Below are 20,938 nucleotides of genomic sequence, written 5' to 3' on the forward strand. Positions count from 1 at the left end.
CTCCAGTAAACACAAAGTATGACTGATTTTTAATATAAATTTCTCTGCAATAAGGGGCACCTGGGTAGCTCAGTCAACTAAGCATCTGCCTTCGGCTCAGGTCATGATCCCAGGGTTCTGGGAACAAGTCCCACATCCAGCTCCCTGCCCTCTGCTCCTCCCCATCCTTCTCCCCACTCATGCTCTCTCTCTCTCTAATAAATAAATCTTTTTTAAAACTTCTCTGCAATAAAACAGACCCCTAAAAAATTCAAATCTTGATAAGTAAGGAAATGGCATAATATCACCCTATATTCTAACTAAATTTAAACAGGTGAACTCATTTTTTCATAGCTTATAAATGGATTTTGAATTAAACTTAGAAAGCATATCATCTCTTGAGCTCTGAAAGCAGTGTTTAACCTTCTTTTTCAAATCCGTATTCTCTTTTGACAAATATAAATATTTTCTGCCAACTGCCAACATTATTATCAAAATATAAACTAATGTTTAACATGTTCTTTTCCAAACTTTCCAGGATTCTGATAGCTGCCCTCACTGAGAATTACTGTATTAAAGATGAAAACTTACTAAAAACTTCAAAAATAGCGTATTTCTAGATGCTTTCAATGAACTGTAAAGCACAGATGGGAGAAAATATAAATGGGAGATAATATAAAAAGATTCAACTTACATATACAACATGTTTGTATCCAAGTCAATGCAAACAACATCTTGTGGTGGGTCATGAAGATCAAAATACCTCGAGTCAACTCCAACTATAAATGGTAAAGGTGCACTAAGGACTGCCGCCAGAGAAAGAGGACAAAGGGGAATATATGGGCACTGCCACTGAAATGGAAAGATCATCTGGGAAAAAAGTTTTAAAAAATTAACCAAATTTGAAATTTGCAATGAGAAGTATGTAATTAACTAATATTACTCAAAGGGACAATTAAAAAAGCAGTAAAATGTAGCTGCTTTTACCTTCCACCTCATTCCAAAAGCTAAAGGACTATAAAATATACTAAGCAATACTATGAAATCTTCAAGCATGACAATTATCACAAGCACAATAAAAACGCTAACAGTTCTTTGCATGTTAATTCTCCTAACGCCATATAAAACCCGCAACTACATTTTTTGGAAAAAATCACAGCAGAGAGAGAACACTGCCCCCCAAAATTATAAAACAAACTCATGATCTTTAACTCTTACGCATTTCATCCCTCTATTAATACTCAAAATAACCTTTGACTAAAATCCAACTAAGAATTCCAAGGACTGAAAAAAATTAAAATGATTCTCTTAGAAATATTAATAGTCAACTGAAAATTTCAGTTATAAATTTCCTAACTGTTCAAATAAACACAAAATGATCCAACTTCAACGAAGCATGGCATCTTCAAAACTACTAGTCAATACAAAACATACCTTAAGAATCTTTACAAAGCTCTACCTTGTGTCATGTGCTTTTAAAATAAAAAAGACAAGTTTTGATACATTAAAATCAAATCAAAAATCAAAATCAAAAATTAAGATCGCTGCCCTGAGGTTTATAGTTTAGCAAAAGTCAGCAAACTTTTATGTACAAGAAAGACAGAAAATATTTTAGGCCTTCTGAGCCATACTGTCTCTCACAAATATTTAACTTTGTCTCCATTAATGAAAGCACTCATAGGCAGTATGTAAATAAATGGCTTATGTTCCAGTAAAACTTTATTTACAAAAACAGATGACAAGCAGGATTTGACCAGTGGGCCACAGTTTACCACCACCCGGTCTAGCAGAAAGAGGTGGAAAATGTTTAACAGAGTACACAATAATACATACATCCTATCATGAAGCACTAAGTGCTATGGAAAAAGAAAAAGGAAAGCCAAGCGAAGGAGATTAGAGTTCAGAATAGGAAACAGGAGAGCAGCTGTATTATTAAATAGGCAAAACAGGCAGACTTCATTAAAAAAGTGACAACTGGGCCTAACCCTGAAGGAGGTATCTAGGAGATATCTAGGAGAAGAGTGCTTTTGAGAGAAGGAACAACTACAGCAGAGGTCTTACGGTATGGGGCCTGCCTAATATGCTTCAGGAGAAGCTTGTGTGCTGGAGCTGAGCAGAGCAAGGCAGCAGAGTAGAAGGAATCACGAGAGGACAGGCAGACAGACAGAGCCACTCCCCCAGGACCTTGCAAGGACTTCAGATACCTACAGTGAAAATTATCTTCCATTCAACAAAAGGTACATTACACCTGCAACTATGTAAAAAATTTTAAAAACAAAACTAACAGGAAAATGTGGCACCCTTGTATTCACCTTTGACTTTTACTGCTCAAGCAGAAATCGGGTCGTTTTTACAAAACTACCCACTGATTTCATCAATGTTTGTTATGGGCCTCCATTAATTCTGGTATTCTTTGATACTCAAATCATTCTCCTTCTGAAGAATTTATCCTGTCACCATTTCTTTCCATTTTCTCTTCTTTAAATGGTAAACTGCCAATATTCCTTTATCAAAGGTTTTGCATGCAATTCAGGCAAGTTCTCTAACAATTGCCATATCCTCATTTATCAATGGTTTTGCATGCATTTCAGGAAGTTCTCCAACATCGGTTACATAAATTTCCTGCAATCTTGCATTTTACATGGATTTCCCATTACAATTGTTCCACCTGTTCTTGCACTGTATTGCTGAAATCAAGAGACTGGGCCACAAAGATTCTGACCAACGAACAAAGGTAAACACTAATGTTTTACAGGAAGGAGTGGGAACTTTCTAAAACTGTTCAGTTCATTAACAAATATTTTCACATTGTAATGGCTTTTGCTTTCAAATGCAACTGTGGAAGTTTGAAAAATTAATACACAACGAAGATCTCTGTTCCCCGTAAACTATCTTACACATTGGTTACTTCAGTTTTTACTCAGAGTAGCATTTCCCTGACCAAATTAAGATCATGGAAACATACCCCAGTTGTTGATTTAACAGGTATTTACTGAGTGCTTACTTACTCCATGCTATTAAGCTGTGATTAGTGCTGAGGACACAAGGATAATAAAGAGATAGATCTTTATTTCCATAAGAGTTACATTCTTAAAATGGGGAAGGGAAGACAGGAGAGTCAACTATTTTAAATTAAACATATAATGAAAAATAAAGTTGGAGAAATGGAACATCCAAAATTCTATACAATGATCTATAAAGCCCTACATGATCAGACACCTAATTCCAAAGTGAAGTCATCAAAAAACAGAGGAAGACTTGATTTAATTTTATCTACATTTTACATAAGAGCTAAGCATTTGTACATTATCCTATTTCACATCATTTAGAATGTTACAGGCTCATAATTAATCTGATTAATAGTTAAAACAGGGAGTACTATGTAATTCATATGCATTATTTTAGGGCAAATAAACTGGCCAGAGCCTTTTATTTAATATAGAAAGCTTTATTCATGAAATCGTTTTTTTTCTTCTTTATACTTACTATTTCCCTTTGCCACTCTATTATATTTATGTTAAACATTACCTGGCAATTTCAAAGTTGCTTTCATTGAAGGAAATTTCCCTTTAGAGTAAATATTTTGTCAGTTACCTGGTACTATAAGGAAAATTCTATACTTACGGCTACGACAGCTTCTGCTACTCCAGTCAACACAGCTGGCCTGAGAGAATGTAGCAGAATCTTACTCTCAAGTAAAACAAAGAGCAGCAGGGTCGCACAATTCTCAGGACCCAGATTCATTAACAAGGTGCTAAAGTTGGCTCCACTAAGAGAAAAGAGAAAAAGATGATTATAAACTACTTCGCTAAAACATGTTAAGATTTGCTTATTAAATTATTTCCTAAATATTACGATTGAGAATCTAGTGCTAATTTCAAGTCCTGATTTAGTTATTACTGAGTAGTAGTGAATGTAATGAAATAATATAACAGAATGATTCAAACTCATCCTTTTGTAATGAAGAGGAGTTTATGAGGGAAGATTTTCCTAAAGAAGCATTTGAGTTGAGCTCAAAGAATGGAAGTTAGGGAGAAGCCAACATATGCAGAGGCAGTGAAGCAAGAAAAGTTACCATCATTTCCAGGAAATTGAAATACACTTTCTGTTACTAAAGCATAGTAAGAAAGGGGCAAGAGATTATGTCAAAATAGAAACAACACCATTTATTTGCATTTTCAAAAGGACACCTGAATGCAGTGTGGACAAAGAAATGAAAGAAGAGGAGTACCAATTAAAATGTTAATAACAAAGCTGTCCAGGCAAGAGATCATGCTACCCTGGACTAGTGATGCAGATGAACAGATCTGAGATATTTGGGGAGGTTAAAATCAGTTTACCCTGAATATTTAGCTATGAACTGGATAGGAGGAGGGGAAAGGAAATGAAAAGGGAGGTATTCCCTACACCCAATCTTGCAATGCTCTTAAGTACTTCATTTTTAAATGGTGGAGGATCCACCATCCATCTAGCTATCACAGAAAGACACATTAAGGCTACGCTTATGCAAAAAATAATACTTAACTTTATTATTATAGCCCTTAAAATATTTTAAAGCATTCTTCTCCCAAGTGAATGGATATATCATTTTAGATACTACTGATTACCTTAGTGGTAAAGGTGTAGAAACTGGCTGTGATAATATTAACGCATCGTGGACTGAAAGCTTCAAGAAAAAAAAAAAAAGATGAATTAATCAAGCCAATTTTGAAACCTAAATATTTATATCAAGGGTAATACTGAAAGTAGTTTAATATGCAGACTGACATAGTTTTAGAAATATACTAAGATATAAAAAATGATAGCTGTATTTACTCAGAGGTATTATATTAGTTCTTTTAAATTAAATGGTTAATTCAACTGGATTTTGATTTAGTTAACTGTTTAAAACAGTTATTTTAAAATTATGAAATAGGGCGCCTGGGTGGCTCGGTGGGTTAGGCCTCTGCCTTCGGCTCAGGTCATGATCTCAGGGTCCTGGGATCGAGTCCCGCATCGGGCTCTCTGCTTGGCGGGGAGCCTGCTTCCTCCTCTCTCTCTCTCTGCCTGCCTCTCTGCCTGCTTGTGGTCTCTCTCTCTGTCAAATAAATAAATAAAAATCTTAAAAAATAAAAAAATAAAAAATAAATAAAATAAAATAAAATTATGAAATAACTGCTTTTTAACAGCTTCAAGTTTATTTACTCTATAGACTGGTAGGCATTTGGCAATTCATTACTCTACATTAAAACCTGCTGAAGTACATAACTGAACTGAAGCACATTCAAGATTAACATTTGCCTTAATGCCACCATATCATATATAATGTTGGTAACATCTTAGAAAACAATTTTTAAACAGCTTGCCTCTGGGGCGCCTGGGTGGCTCAGTGGGTCAAGCCAGTGCCTTCGGCTCGGGTCATGATCTCAGGGTACTGGGATCGAGTCCCGCATCGGGCTCTCTGCTCAGCAGCGAGCCTGCTTCCCCCCCTCTCTCTCTGCCTGCCTCTCTGTCTACTTGTGATCTCTCTCTGTCAAATAAATAAATAAAATCTTAAAAAAAATAAAAGATAAAAAAATAAACAGCTTGCCTCTATAGATCAGTACCACTCAAAGCACCAGTCTGCAAACTGTTACTGGTCCAGGAAAAGATTGCATGTAACTGGAGAGCAAGCCATTCAGGAACTCTAATGGCAACATGACACTGCTCCCACCCCCAAGTACGTGATGAGAGGGCCCCTGTCTTTGGACAGGGTACAGACATGTTCATGTCTACACTGCTCACATATTAAGGTGCACATGTCACAAGCTGTAAACTTATATACATCTGCTACTGTTGGAAATAAAAAGAAACTGGTCCTTTAACACATAAATGTTTGAAGATCACTATTCCATATTATTTCACTTTTCCCCCCCAACTGCAAATCATTTCATATTTATTAGTTGCTCTGACTTAAAAACATGCCCATAACACAATTCTGGGTTTTACATTACTAAAATCAGCTACATAAAAGCCACGCACAGACCAAAGATGATAATGTCATAAATCAAAGACTGTATTTCTTCCAATTCTGTACACCCAAATAAAAGGTAAAATATAAGAAATTCAAAGACTTTATGAACACATATTGCTCCATCTCAAACTCAAAGGGCCACAGAATCCACTATGCAATGACTAGAGTGAAGATAATGCAGAACTTCCCTCAAATACATTTTGTTTGGATTACCTGTACGAGGATTCTTGGTCTTTGTGGTGAGGGAAAAGGGATGTTTTGCATGAAGTGGGAAATGTGCCTAGAAAAAAAATTAAAATACAGATCATAATTACTTTTCAAAAATGCTTCATAGATTTTAACAAATATTAAATATCATTTTATGTATATATATATATATATATATATATATATCTCATTCCAGATCTGGCAAAACCACTTACCTAAAATTTATGTTAAATTTATCTAGTATAGATAAATGTATTCATCCCACTAAACTTCTGAAATGCACTATGTATTTCCTGATTAAAAGTCCATATTAATATACCCTAATACTGCCAGGAAAATAAAAATAAGACAAATATAGTTTTCATGAAAGAAGCTAATTTTTATTGTCTGCTTACGAGTGCTGGTATGGGGAGCAACTAACTGCAATACAATAAATTAAAACTAATATTGAATTTAATTCCAATAATTAGGGGTGCCTGAGTGGTCCAGTTGTTAAGCATCTGCCTTTGGCTCAGGTCATAATCCGAGGGTCCTGGAATCAACCCCTGCATCAGGCTCCCTGCTCAGTGGGAAGCCTGCTTCTCCCTCTTCCTCTCCCTGGTTTGTGTTTCCACTCTCACTGCCTCTCTCTCTGTTAAATAAATAACTATAATCCAAGTAATTAATGTTAATTAAATATTAACTCAGTCAATAGTTATTTTCTCGGGGCGCCTGGGTGGCTCAGTGGATTAAGCCGCTGCCTTCGGCTCGGGTCATGATCTCAGGGTTCTGGGATCGAGTCCCGCATCGGGCTCTCTGCTCTGCAGGGAGCCTGCTTCCTCCTCTCTCTCTGCCTGCCTCTCTGCCTACTTGTGATCTCTCTGTCAAATAAATAAATAAAATCTTTAAAAAAAAAAAAAAAGTTATTTTCTCATAACTTTGAGCAGACCACTTACCCTATTTCTCCACCTACAAAGAATGCTCCTTAAGTTTCTCCAAAGTTTTGAGCTCTCAGGAGCCACTAACATGCAAAATATTATTTCATCTGAGAAAGAAATATTGATCACATATACTGATTTTATTTCCTCAAACTATTCATAGAACCTTAATTTTTCAAAAGATTGCTAATTTGTCCCTAACATTAAGTTTTACTTCAATTTTAAGCTAATCTGAAAGCTCAAAATCTAGAACTATGAACTATTAGTATAGCATCCCAAAAGTACAACATGAAAGTCAAATAATTGCCCCTCCCTTTCCACTAACTAGTATGCTTTGCTGACATTCTTTCTCCTATAATGTGAAATTTCTGAAACTGTATGAAAAATCTGTTTATGCATACTGTATTTCCATAAAGCTCTTGACACCTCGTTTGTTTGGAGGATAAATAAATCATTAATTATAATAAACAAAAATCCGTGTGCCACTAGAAGTCGGAAAACATGTTTTTTTTTTTTTTTAAAGTAAGCTCTGCACCCAACATGGGGGCTTGAACCCATGACCCCAAGATCAAAAGTCAGATGCTCCACCAACTGAGTCAGAGGATCATGGGGAAATAGAGGGAAAAATAAAACAAGAGGACAGAGAGGGAAACAAACCAAAACAGACTCTTAATCACAGCTGAGGGTTGCTGGAGGAGAGGGGGTTAGGTGATGGGATGACTAGGGACATTAAGGAGGGCTTGTGATGCAGTGAGCACTGGGTATTATAAGACTAATGAATCACTCAACTCTACCTCAGAAACTAACAATACACTTTATGTTAATTAACTGAATTTAAATTTTAAAACATAAAAAAAACAAAACAAAATAATTTAAGGCAGCAGCTCCACATACATTTTTCTTGCTTACAGAAGATTTCCATGACAAAGGAATTACAAACAGAATGGAAAATTAGGATCTCTCAATGCTAAAACCCAAACCTCACTTTAAGCATCAATTAACTCACCCTTATTAATTTCTACATCAGTTTAGAGATGCTTTATAGTTAGAACCAGGAAGGTCCACTTGCATGGTTCAGGTGTTTATGTGTGTAATGGCTATGTTTCTCTTGGTTATCAAGAGAATGAAGAGGAAGGACACACACACTGTATAACGAGTTCCTTCTTCAGCTGAATTTCCAAAAGATTATTATTTGATCATCCTGACCACCACTCCTCAATTTTAAAACCAATGATTCAGGTGAGGAAGGGAACAAGTAAAACAGTAAGGTGACTGTGATTCTTCTTCCCTTTAAACTTTTCTGCTTAATGTTGGGTAAACAATGAAATGTATACATATACAACCCATTTTCCCACCAGACATCTTTCTAATCATTATACATACTTTTCAATGGGAAGAGGGTGTGGTCCAGACACAGAAAGTTTGTAGATAAACATGAGAAATTTTCTAAAAGCTTCAAAAAAAGGCCAGTGTGAGAGTAAACAAATGCATTTGTTTGAATTGATGGATTTGGAGACCATTTTTCTCTCCACAGGGGTCAACAAGCCCAGCTGCATAAGCTGTTTCTCCGTCAGAAGTTCCCGAGAATAAGGTTCATAAAACTGGATCGCAGCTCCATAGACCTACAAAGCAACAGAATTCCATTGTAAGACTCAAGTTTGTTTTTTAAAATTTCTGTTTATCTCTCATTACAACAGAATCACTAACTTAAGAGTAGATATGACAGAGAAGAAAAATCTCAAACGCTGCTGGTGGGAACATAAAATGGCACAGCTGCTGTGCAAAACAGTTTGGCAGCTTCTCCAAAATTTAAAAAAAATAGTAATTACCATATGATCCAGCAATTCCACTAGTAAGAATACGTCCAAAAGAATTGAAAGCAGGGTCTCAGACACTTGTACACCAGTATTCACAGCAGTATTAGTCACAACAGACAAATGGTGAAAACCACCCCAAAGTCCATCAGATGAAGGATAAACAAAATGTGGTATATACATGTGATGAAATGTTATTCATCCTTAAAAGGGACTGAAGTTCTGATAGATACTGCAACATGGATAAACCTTGGGAACACTATACTAAGTGAAATAAGCCAGACACAAAAGGACAATATATGATTCCACTTATATGAGCTACCTAAAATAGGCAAATTCATATAAAGTAGAAGAGAGACTGCCAGGAACCAGGGGCAGAGGTAGGGGAAGTTCCTGTTTAAGGTAATCAAAAAGTTCTGGAGACAAATAGGGATACCTCTCTTTTATAAATCTTAAAACCACTTAGTCTATCTATCTGAATAGATAAATATACACACAGATACACACACGTATATATGCACACACTATATATATACGCACAAAAACATATGTGTGTTTTTATCACATTAACCCTTTACAAATACAACACTCCTAGATACAATTATTTCAACGATCTCAAGGTGTTTTTGTTTTTTTTTTTTAAGATTTTATTTATTAATGACAGAGACACAGCGAGAGAGGGAACACAAGCAGCGGGAGAGGGAGACATAGACTCCCCGCCGAGCAGGGAGCCCAGTATGGGGCTCGATATGGGGCTCGATATGGTGCTCGATCCCAGGCTGCCAGGACCATGACCAGAGCTCAAGGCAGATGCTTAACGACTGAGCCACCCAGGCGCCCCTTTCAAGAGATTTTTAACAGTATGACAAAAGCATCTCAATGAGGCTTTGTTGGTCTCTACCAAAGTAAATTTAGTAATTCTTAAGTGTTTGAAGATCTTAAAATTTTCATTTATAGTTATTGTTTTAAATGAGAGAACTATAAATAATTCTTAGCTAAAGACTCACCTTAGTTGTAAGCAACCAGTTAATATAGTATTGGCCTTCATTCAGTGCGTATTTTACTTATGTTCCAGACATTATGCTGGACACTTAACCTTCATTATCATTAATACGGAGGTTTTAAACTTATACCCTGTAGAATGAGGCCACCCACCTCCCATCTGGTAACCATCAGCTTGTTCTCTACAGATAAGAGTCTAGTTTTTTGGCTTGTCTCTTTTTTCCCCTTTGTTCATTTACTTGTTTTGTTTCTTAAATTCCAAATATGAGTGAAATCATATGGTATTTGTCTTTCTCTTAGTTTCGTTTAGCATTATGCCACAATGTCACAAATGGCAGGATTTCATTCTTTTCTGGCTGAACAATATTCCATTGTATATACATACCAGTTCTTCTTTATTCATCTGTCAACAGACACTTGGACTGCTTCAATAATTTAAATACTGTTGCAATAAACATAGAGATGCACATATCTCTTCTATTTTTAATTTTCTGAGGAATCTCCATACTGTCTCCCACACTGACTGTACCAGTTTGCATTCCCACCAACAGTGGACAAGGATTCCCTTTTTCCACATTCTCACCAACACCTGTTGTTTCCTGGGTTGATTTTAGCCCTTCAGACAGGTATAAGGTGATATTTTATTGTGGTTTTGATTTGCATTTCCCTGATGAGTGATATTGAACATCTTTTTTTATGTGCCTATTGGCCATCTGTATGTCTTCTTTGGAGAAATGTCTTTTCATGTCTTCTGCCTATTTTTAAATTGGTTTATTATAGGGGTTTTTGCTGTTGAGTTGTATAGGTCCTTTGTATATTTTTGATACTAACCCTTTATCAGATATTTCACTTGCAAAGTATCTTCACCCATTCAGTAGAATGTCTTTTAGCTCTGTTGGCTGTTTCCTTTGCTGTGCTGAAGATTTTCTCTTTGATGTAATTCCAATAGCTTATTTTTGCTTTTGTTTTGTTTCCCTTGCCTCAAGAGACATATCTAGAAAGATGCTGCAATGGCTTATGTTAGAGAAATTACTGCCTATGATCTCTTCTAGGATTTTTATGGTCTCAAGTCTCACATTTAAAGATTTTATTTTATTTGACACAGAGAGAGAGAGAGAGATCACAAGTACACAGAGAGGCAGGCAGAGAGAGAGGGGGAAGCAGGCTCCCCACTGAGCAGAGAGCCCCACATGGGGCTTGATCCCAGGACCCTGAGATCATGACCTGGGCCGAAGGCAGAAGCCCCAACCCACTGAGCACCCAGGCGGCTCAGGTCTCACATTTAGATCCTTCATCCATTTTCAGTTTATTTTTGTGTATGGTTAAGAAAGTAATCTAGTTTCATTCTTTTTAATATAACATGAAATCTGGAATTGTGATATCTTCACCTTTGTTTTTCTTTTTCAAGACTCCTTTGGCTATTCAAAATCTTTTGTGGTTCCATCCAAATTTGAGGTGTTTGTTCTAGCTCTCTGAAACATGCCGTTGGTATTCTGATAGGAACTACATTAAATCTGTAGATCATTTTGGGTAGTAAGGATATTTTAACATATTTTGTTCTTCTAATCCATGAGCATAGGCTATCTTTCCAATACTTTGCACTGTCTTCAATTCCTTTCATCAATGTTTATACATTTCAGAGTTTAAATCTTTCACCACCTTGGTCATGCTTATTCCTAAGCATTTTATTATTTTTGGTGCAGGTGAAAATGGGACTGCTTTTTAAAATTTCTCTTTCTGGGGCGCCTGGGTGGCTCAGTGAGTTAAGCCTCTGCCTTCGGCTCAGGTCATGATCTCAGGGTCCTGGGATCGAGTCCCGCGTCGGGCTCTCTGCTTGGCGGGGAGCCTGCTTCCTCCTCCTCTCTCTCTCTGCTTGCCTCTCTGCCTACTTGTGATCTCTGTCAAATAAAAAAAAAAATTAAAAAAAAATAAATTTCTCTTTCTGCTGTTTCATTATTAATGTACAGAATTACAACAGATTTCTGCACAATGATTTTATATCCTTCAACTTTACTGAATTCTATCATCAGTTTTTGGTGGACTCTTTAGGGTATTATATATATAGTATCACGTCATCTGCAAACAATAAAAGTCTTTTACTTCGGGGTACCTGGGTGGCTCAGTGGGTTAAGGGCTCTGCCTTTGGCTCAGGTCATGATCCTGGGGTCCTGGGATCGAGCCCCACATCGGGCTTTCTGCTCCACAGGGAGTCTGTTTCCTCCTCTCTCTCTCTCTGCCTGCCTCTCTGCCTACTTGTGATCTCTGTCAAGTAAATAAATAAAATCTTTAAAAAAAAAAAAAAGTCTTTACTTCTTCCTTGCTGATCCCTTCCATTTCTTTTTGTTGTACAAGTGCTGTAGCTAGGACTTCCAATACTATGTTAAATAAGTGGTGAGAGTGGACATCCTTGATCGTTACTGACAGGGGAAAAGCCCTCAGTTTCCCCCCATTGAGGATGATGTTCGCCATGGGTTTTTCATATATGGCCTTCATTATGCTGAGGTATGTTCCCTCTAAAGCTACTTTGGTTCAGAGTTTTTATCATGAATGGGATGGTTGTACTTTGTTCCTACTGAAATAAGCATATGGTGTTTATCCTTTCTCTTACCCCTGTGATTTATTGCGTTGACTGACTTACAAATATTGAACCACCCTTGCATCCCCAGACTAAATCCCACTTAATTGTGATAAATGATTTTTTTTAAGATTTTATTTATTTATTTGACAGACAGAGATCACAAGTAGGCAGAGAGGCAGGCAGAGAGAGAGGAGGAAGCGGGCTCCCTGCAGAGCAGAGAGCCTGATGTGGGGCTCGATCCCAGGACCTTGGGATCATAACCTGAGCCAAAGGCAAAGGCTTTAACCCACTGAGCCATGCAGGCGCCCCGATAAATGATTTTTTTAATGTATTCTTAGATTCAGTTTGCTAATATTTTGTTGAGGATTACTGCATCTATGTTCATCAAAGATACTGGCCTATAGTTCTCTTTTTTTGTACTATCTGGTTTTGGTACTGGCCTCAGAATGAATTTGGAAGTTTTACTTCCTCTTTTACTTTTTGGAAAACTTTGAGAAGAATAGGTATTAATTCTTTAAATATTTGGCAGAATGAATGTGTGAAACCATCTGGTCCGAGATTTTGGTTTGTTGGGAGGTTTTGTTTTTTTTTTTTTTTTAAAGATTTTATTTATTTATTTGACAGAGAGAGATCACAAGTAGGCAGAGAGAGTGAGAGGGAAGCAGGCTCCCTTCAGAGCAGAGAGCCGGACGTGGGACTCAATCCCAGGACCCTGAGATCATGACCCGAGCCGAAGGCAGCAGCTTAAACCACTGAGCCACTGGTCTGTTCAAATTTTCTTTTTCTTCCTGATTCAGTTTTGGGAGGTTATATGCTTCCAGGAATTTATCTAGGTTTTTATAGATTGGTAAGTCTGTTGGCATATAATTTCATAGCATTCCCTTACACACTTAAAATTCTTTGTATTTCTACAGTGTCAGCTGTTATTTCTCTTCTTTTATCTGTAATTGTTTGAGGTTTTTTGTTTTTTTTTTTGTTTTTCTTTTTTGATGAATCCAGCTAAAGTTTTATCAATTTTGTTGATCTTTTCAAAGGATCAGCTTCTGTTTCATTGATATATACTACTGTTACTATTATTATTTTTTTAGCTCCTATATCATTTATTTCTGCTCTAAGCTTCATTATTTCCTTCCTTTTGCTGGTTTTGAATTTTGTTTCTTTCTTCTTTCTCTAGCTCCTTTATGTATGAGGTTAGGTTGCTTGAGATTCTTCTTGCTTCTTGAGGTAGATCTGTATTGCTATTAAACTTCCCTCTTTGAACCAGTTCTGTTGCATCCCAAAGATTTCGTACTGTTGCGTTTTCATTTTGATTTGTCTCCATGTATTTCCTGACTTTTTCTTTGATCACTTGGTTGACCCATTCATTGTTTAGGAGCATGTTATTTGACCTCCATGTATTTGTGCTCTTTCCAGGCTTAATTCCTGTGGTCGATTTCTAGTTTCATTGTGTTGTGGTCAGGAAAGATGCATGGCATGACTTTAAGCTTTTTGACTTTGTTGAGAGTTGTTTTGTAGCCTAATATGTGATTTATTCTAGAGAATATTCCATGTGTACTTGAAAAGAATGTGTATTCTACTGTTTTAAGATGAACTGTTCTTAATATATCTATTAAATCCATCTGGCCCGTGTTTCTTTCAAAGCCATTGTTACCCTTGTTGTTTTTCTGTTTGGAAAAAAAACTACTTTTTTCCATTGTTATTGTATTATTAGTTATTGTATTATTATCAATGAGTTCCTTCATACTTGTCATTAATTGTTTTACTTGTGTTGCACCTGCATTGGGTGCATAAATATTTACAACTGTTCTAACTTCTTGTTTGACTGTCCACTTTAAGAGTATCCTTCTTTGGGGCACCCAGGTGGCTTAGTTGGGTAAGCATCTGACTCTTGATGTCGGCCCAGATCATGATCTCAGGGTTTAAGATAGGGATCTGCACTGGGCGTGGAGTCTGCTTTGATACTATCTCTCCGGGGCGCCTGGGTGGCTCAGTGGGTTAAGGCCTCTGCCTTGGGCTCAGGTAATGATCCCAGGGTCCTGGGATGGACCCCACATCGGCGGGGAGCCTGCCTTCCCCTCTCTCTCTCTCTGCCTGCCTCTCTGCCGACTTGTGATCTATGTCAAATAAATAAATGAAACCTTTAAAAAAAACAAGATACTCTCTCCTTCTCCCTCTTAAAAACAAGTGTGAGTGAGTGAGTGTGTGTGTGTGTGTGTGTGTGTGTGTGTGTGTGGTGCCTTCCTTGTCTCATTACAGTCTTTCCTTTGAAGTCTGTTTTATCAGGGTACCTGGGTGGTTCAGTCATTAAGCATCTACCTTCAGCTTGGGTCATGATCCCAGGGTCCTGAAACTGAGCCCCACGTAAGACTCCCTGCTCAGGCGGGAGCCTGCTTCTCCCTCTCCCGCTTCCCCTGCTTGTGTTCCCTCTATCAAATAAATAAATAAAATCTTTTAAAAACGTCTGCTTTATCCAACATAAGTACTGCTATCCCTGATTCTTTTTGACATTTGCATACGAAATGCTTCTCCACCCCTTCATTTTCAATTTGCAGGTATCTTTAGTTCTTAAATGAGTCTTGTTGGGGCGCCTGGGTGGCTCAGTGGGTTAAGCCGCTGCCTTCGGCTCGGGTCGTGGTCTCGGGGTCCTGGGATCGAGTCCCGCATCGGGCTCTCTGCTCAGCGGGGAGCCTGCTTCTCTCTCTGCCTGCCTCTCTGTCTACTTGTGATCTCTCTCTGTCAAATAAATAAATAAAAATCTAAAAAAAAAAAAAAAAAAATTAAATGAGTCTTATTTTTTTATCCATTCTGTCATACCTTTTTCCTTTGACTGGAGCATTTAATCCACTTACATTCAAAGTAATCATTGATAGGTATATATTTATTGCCATTTTGTTACTTGTTTTGTGGTTGTTTTTATAGGTCTTCTCTGTTCCTTTCTTACCTTGCTCTCTTCTCTAACAGTAGGTTTGCTTTCTTTAGTAATATACTTGGATTCCTTTCTCTTTATGTTTTGCATATCTACTATTGGATTATGATTTGTGGTTACCATTAGGTGTGTACATAAGACCTTGTGCATATAGCAGTCTATATTCAGTTAATGGCTGGTTAAGTTTAAACCCATTCTTTACTCCTCTTCTTCCCTTGAGAAAGATGGTGTCATACTTTACATCCTTTTATTTTATGAGTCCCTTGACTGATTTTCACAGATGTTTCACTTATGTTTACTGTTTTTATGCTTCCTACTTTTTTTTACTTTTACTTATGCCTTTCCCATTTAACATTTCTTATAGGACTGGTTTAATGTTCATTAATTCCTTTAATTTTTATTTGTTTAAGAAACTCTTTATCTCTCTTTCTATTCTGAATGATAACCTTGCTGGATAGAGTTTTCTTGTCTGCAGATTTTTCCCAATCAGCACTTTGAATACATCATGCCACTTCCTTCAGCCCTGCAAAGTTTCTGCTAAAAAAATCTGCTGACAGCCTATGCGGTTTCCCTTGTATGTAACTGTCTTTTCTCTTGCTGCTTTTAAAATTCTCTTTATCACTACTTTTTGCAATTTTAATTATTAAGTGTCTTAGTGGGGACCTTCTTGGGGTGATTTCGTTGGGACTTCTCAATGACTCTTAAATCTGGATTTCTGTTCCCTTCCCCAGATTTGGGAAGTTTTCAGCTTTTACTTCTTCAAATAAATTTTCTGCTCCCTTTTCTCTCTTCTCCTGAGATCCCTATAATGAGAAACATATTATGCTTTTAGAGTCATTGAGTTCCCTAAGCCTATTCTCATTTTGCATAATTTTTTCTCTCACCTGCTCAGCTCGTTTACTTTCTATTAGTCTGTCCTCCAGGTCACTGTTACATTCTTCTACTTCCTCTTGTCTGCTATTTATTTCACCTAGCGTATTTTTTTTTTTAAAGATTTATTTATTTGACAGAAAGAGACACAGCAGAGAGGGAATACAAGCAGGGGGAGTGGGTGAGGGAGAAGCAGGTTTCCACTGAGCAGCAAGCCCAGTGTGGGGCTCAATCCCCGGACCCTGGGACAAGGACCTGAGCTGAAGGCAGATGCTTAACAAATGAGCCACCCAGGAGCCCCTCATTATCTAGTGTATTTTTAATTTCAATTATTGTGTTCTTTATCTCCGAGTGGTTCTTTTTTATCTTTTTGAACAGTCTCACTGATGTCCCTCCACTCTTTTCTCAAGTTCAGTAAGCATCTTTATGATCATTAGTTTAAATTCTCCATCAGGCATATTACTCATCTCAGTTTCACTTAGGTTTCTTGCTTTGGTTTTGTCCTGTCCTTTCATTTGGGGCATATTACTATCTCCTCATTTTGCCTAACTCTGTGTCTGTTTCTGTGAGTTAGGAAAGTCACCTAAGTCTCCTGCTTTTGAAAGCAGTGGGATGGCACACACAGTACCTATTAGTTTTGTGCTGGTCCTCTTCCACAAAGGATGTGCCAGTGCTGCCAAGACCAGAACCAGTTAGAGCTGACCTGCAAAGAGCATAACAAGGTGCGTGCATCCTCCACAGGAGGTAACCAGCCATCACCACCAGGATGGAGGCCCCACAAAGTGCAGAGTCCTGAGACTTGGTGTTGGCAAGCTTTGAGCCGGTCTTCTGGGGAAGAGGACTCATAGCACTAGGGCTGAGGCAGGCCTGGCTGGAGGAGTAGGATGCCATTAATCAACTTAGATAGTGAATGATTCCCACTGGTAGCTGTGTGTTTATGCTGGGAGGTCAGGGAAAAAGCACCTGCCAGCTCTTTTGTTCTGGAGAAGTCACTTCAGGAAACCTACCCTTAAAGATACACTCTGACATGAAAAATAACTCTCCCTCCCCTAGGGCCCAGGCATTTAGCAAACTGCCGCTTCAGTGCTGTCTATCTGTGGACTGTTTGTTGTGCTATCTCTTTAAGAGTGAGGACTCAGGGCACCTAGGTGGCTCAGTGGGTTAAAGCCTCTGCTTTCGGCTGGGATCATGATCCCGGCATACTGGGATCGAGTCCCACATCGGGCTCTCTGGTCAGCGGGGAGCCTGCTTTCCTCTCTCTCTCTCTCTGCCTGCCTCTCTACCTACTTGTGATCTCTGTCAAATAAATTAATTTTTTAAAAAATCTTAAAAAAAAAAAAAAAAAGTGTGAGGACTCAGTCTCCTGTCACTCACCCTGCTATCCTAGAAACTAGTCTGCTGATTTTTAAACTTTCAGGCTTTAAGTCCCACAGTTTTTAAGAACCTACGAAATTCAGCCCCTCCGGTTTTCGGAGCCAAATATTACAGAGATTCGTCTTACCCACACAGGCTTCTCAGTGTAAGGTTCTGTTTCTTTCCCCTCTCAGGGCTGGTGATGTCCCTCTCCCCCTTGGACAGTCCACACATGTCCCTTTAGCTCCCAACCACTTCTCCACCCTTTCTACCATTTTTCATGTGGCCTCTTCTCTACATTTAGTTGTGGAGTTTGTTCTGCCCATCTGCAGGTTGTGTTCTGGGTTATTTACACTGATGTGAGTGTTACCTAGATATATCCATGGTATGAGGTGAAGCCAGGATCCTCCCACTCTGCCATCTTCTGCGAAGTCTGGCTAGTACTTTCTATATGCCATTAAACTGCTTATTGTTTACTCCCTCCATTTTAGTGTATCATTTGTCTTCTGAGGCTCAATGCTGTCATTGAAAAATTAGCCAACAATCTCATAGCTGTCCCTTTAAAAGTAAGTATGTCGTTACTTTCTGGTTGTTTTTCTTTGCTGTTCTATGGTTTCACTATAATAGCAACCTTCCTGCTGAAGCTTTTACAAGTATACCTTTAGTCTAAAGATTCAATTTTTCAGGGGTGCCTCGGTGGCTCAGTCCTTAAGCACCTGCCATCGGCTCAGGTCATGATCTCAGGGTCCTGGGATCAAGCCACACATCGGGCTCCCTGCTCAGTGGGCAGCCTGCTTCTCCCTCTCCCATTGCCCGACTTGTGTTCCCTCTTTCGTTCTCTGTCAAATAGATTTAAAAATCTTTAAAATAAATAAATTGAATAAAGAAATAAATAAAGATTCCATTTTTCATCAGCCCTGGAAAACAACCAATCAATATCCCTTCAAATGCTGCCACTCCCTTTTATAATCTCTCCTTCTGGAATTCATTAAATATCCACTGATCCTTCTGATTCTATCCTCTACATTTTTAAACTCTTTTAGATGTTTTTTTTTTTTGGCCATGTCTGAGGTAACTATCTTGCACTTCATTAATTTTCCCTGCATGCATGTCTTATCTGTTGTTTAAACCATTCAGTGATTCTAATTTTAAGGACCATATTTTTCATTTCTAGACGTTTGATTCTCTTCCCAGTCTACTCATTTCACAAAATACGCTGTTTTTCCCAGATGTTTCAACATCTTGAATCATTTCAATTATATATTTAATTTATACCTTTACTATTGTCATTGCATCAATTCAATATATTCAGGGTCTAATCCAGCTTTGTACAGTATCTTGCTGATTTTCCTATGGTATTTATGTCTTCTAACTTTTATTATAATACCATCTTGAGGCTTGGGTTTGGGGCTATCTCTTTAGGAAGACTTTGTATTTGCTTCTGTAGAAGCTCCAGAGGTCGCTGCCTCCTGATGTCAATTTTCATGGTGACTTCTCACCTTGGGCACTACAGTACAAATTCAACCCAAAATAAACTGTGGCCAAATAATCCTAACATTCAAATAGACTGAAATCATATTCATTATTTTATGGGATAAAAACATGGACAATATAGGTTTAATAAAAGAGGGAAAAAAATACCTTTTCAGCAGAAGAACCTGTCAGGACAAAAGTTGAAAAAACTGGAAGTGGGTATTTAGTTTGAGGATCCCAACATTCTATAGTAGCTCCCATGGGAAGGCAGAAGAGAGGTACAGATTCTGACAGCGGAAATGACTCATAATCATCTTCTGGGTATCTAAAAATTAAACCTTTTGGAGAAAGGAAACAGTATTAAATTTTTTTTCAAGAGTTACTTTCACATAGATTATATGTGATACATATTAATAGGATATTTTAATAGCAAATTTCATGAAAATATTTATGTGTGAAATTTCAAAATAATTTTTCCTCTTGCCATATCAGAAACTTACACTAACAAGTTTACCCTTTATTTTTTTAACTCACGGACTTTTCGTTCACTGTATGTTCACTGTAACGTTAAAATGTACAAAATATACAAGTTAAAACTATTCAACAAGACCACCAATTTTAATATATTTTCTTCTATGTACCACAACGTCTTATAGAGTGTGGTAAGGAAAATTCACCAACTATTTCAGTAAAAAATTCAGGGAAGGGTTAAGTGTTATATAATCATGGCAAGGCAATAGAAATGATCAAGCCCTTACTTATCTTGGGAGAGCAGCAGTGTAGAAAGTATTCAGCATGAAAAGTAAATGAGACCAAAATCCTCTATCTGAGTAGAGTATGTGAGACCAAGGAAGCAGGAGGAAGGGGGCCTCTGGCAAGCTAACAAAGCCCCTTCACAATCAAATATCTACAAAGCTCTGGTGTCTCTAATATGCAGACCACCTCTAAATTAAACTCCCAAAAATTTCTGAGTCAAAATTCAGTGTGCAAAGCTCCATATTCTAAAATACGTCTTTTACTGAATACCTGAATACTTTCACAAAGCTTGTTTCTGTAAGTGTTCCTTTTTAAGTGACACTCTCTCCACACACACATACATACACATACAAACACAATTTAGGAAATCACATACAACCAACAGCAATATTAACAGTATCACATTTTAAAATGATACTGATATTTGTAATTATTATTTGTTGGCTTTATTTTTATACTATAAATTAAAATGGTCTGATTTATTGTCTTTAAGAAGACAATCAAGATTTTTCAGATATGGAATTGCCTGACTTTCTTGAAGCAAAACAAACTGTGCATGATCAAAAAGTAAGTGACACTGCTTCTTTTCACAAGGAAGTATTCCAGTATTTCTTCTATTTACAACTGGAGCATACCTGTATGTTCAGTTTCTATCCCACCATACCAGTGGGATGAAGAGGTCACACTTAAATCTTTACAGCCCTTGACACTTTACTGTGCAGTAAGAATGTGGCGATAGATTTCTCAAACACTTCATGGCAGAAAAGTTTCTCAGGCCCTCCTCTCCTCCATATAGCTGATTCTTTGCAACAAAGGAAAAAGGAAGCAAGTCCACCTTTCATGGCAAGTAACATGAGGTTTCAAATCAGACACACAGAGATAAGAGAAGGAAATATAAGAAGTAAAGATGCAGTTTGACACCTTTCTGATTGCCAAAATAAAAAGATCAGAGAGTAAGCAGTTTTCCATTGAATTGTTAAATCTATTGGTGTAGACTAAAAAGCCTGAATGTTCATTTCACCAATGCTTACCGGGATGGTAATTTCTATTTAACAACATGTTTGGGGGAGG

At 37.6% G+C, this 20,938-nt stretch overlaps 1 protein-coding gene across 3 annotated transcripts in view; it reads right to left on the minus strand.

Annotated features, from left to right (window-relative positions):
* The window catches only part of DENND4C (DENN domain containing 4C), a 144,461-nt gene that overhangs the window by 70,338 nt on the left and 53,185 nt on the right, over window positions 1-20,938 (minus strand). For all 3 annotated transcript variants that reach the window (XM_046023804.1, XM_046023805.1, XM_046023803.1), the window contains exons 5-10: window positions 19,280-19,449; window positions 8,479-8,717; window positions 6,185-6,251; window positions 4,587-4,645; window positions 3,604-3,748; window positions 674-849 (exon numbers count right to left, since the gene is read on the minus strand). In XM_046023804.1, coding sequence (XP_045879760.1) covers window positions 674-849; window positions 3,604-3,748; window positions 4,587-4,645; window positions 6,185-6,251; window positions 8,479-8,717; window positions 19,280-19,449 — 856 coding nt within the window. The remainder of the gene's footprint in view (window positions 1-673; window positions 850-3,603; window positions 3,749-4,586; window positions 4,646-6,184; window positions 6,252-8,478; window positions 8,718-19,279; window positions 19,450-20,938) is intronic.

The sequence above is a fragment of the Meles meles genome, chromosome 11 (assembly GCF_922984935.1).
Source record: "Meles meles chromosome 11, mMelMel3.1 paternal haplotype, whole genome shotgun sequence".
NCBI lineage: Eukaryota > Metazoa > Chordata > Mammalia > Carnivora > Mustelidae > Meles > Meles meles.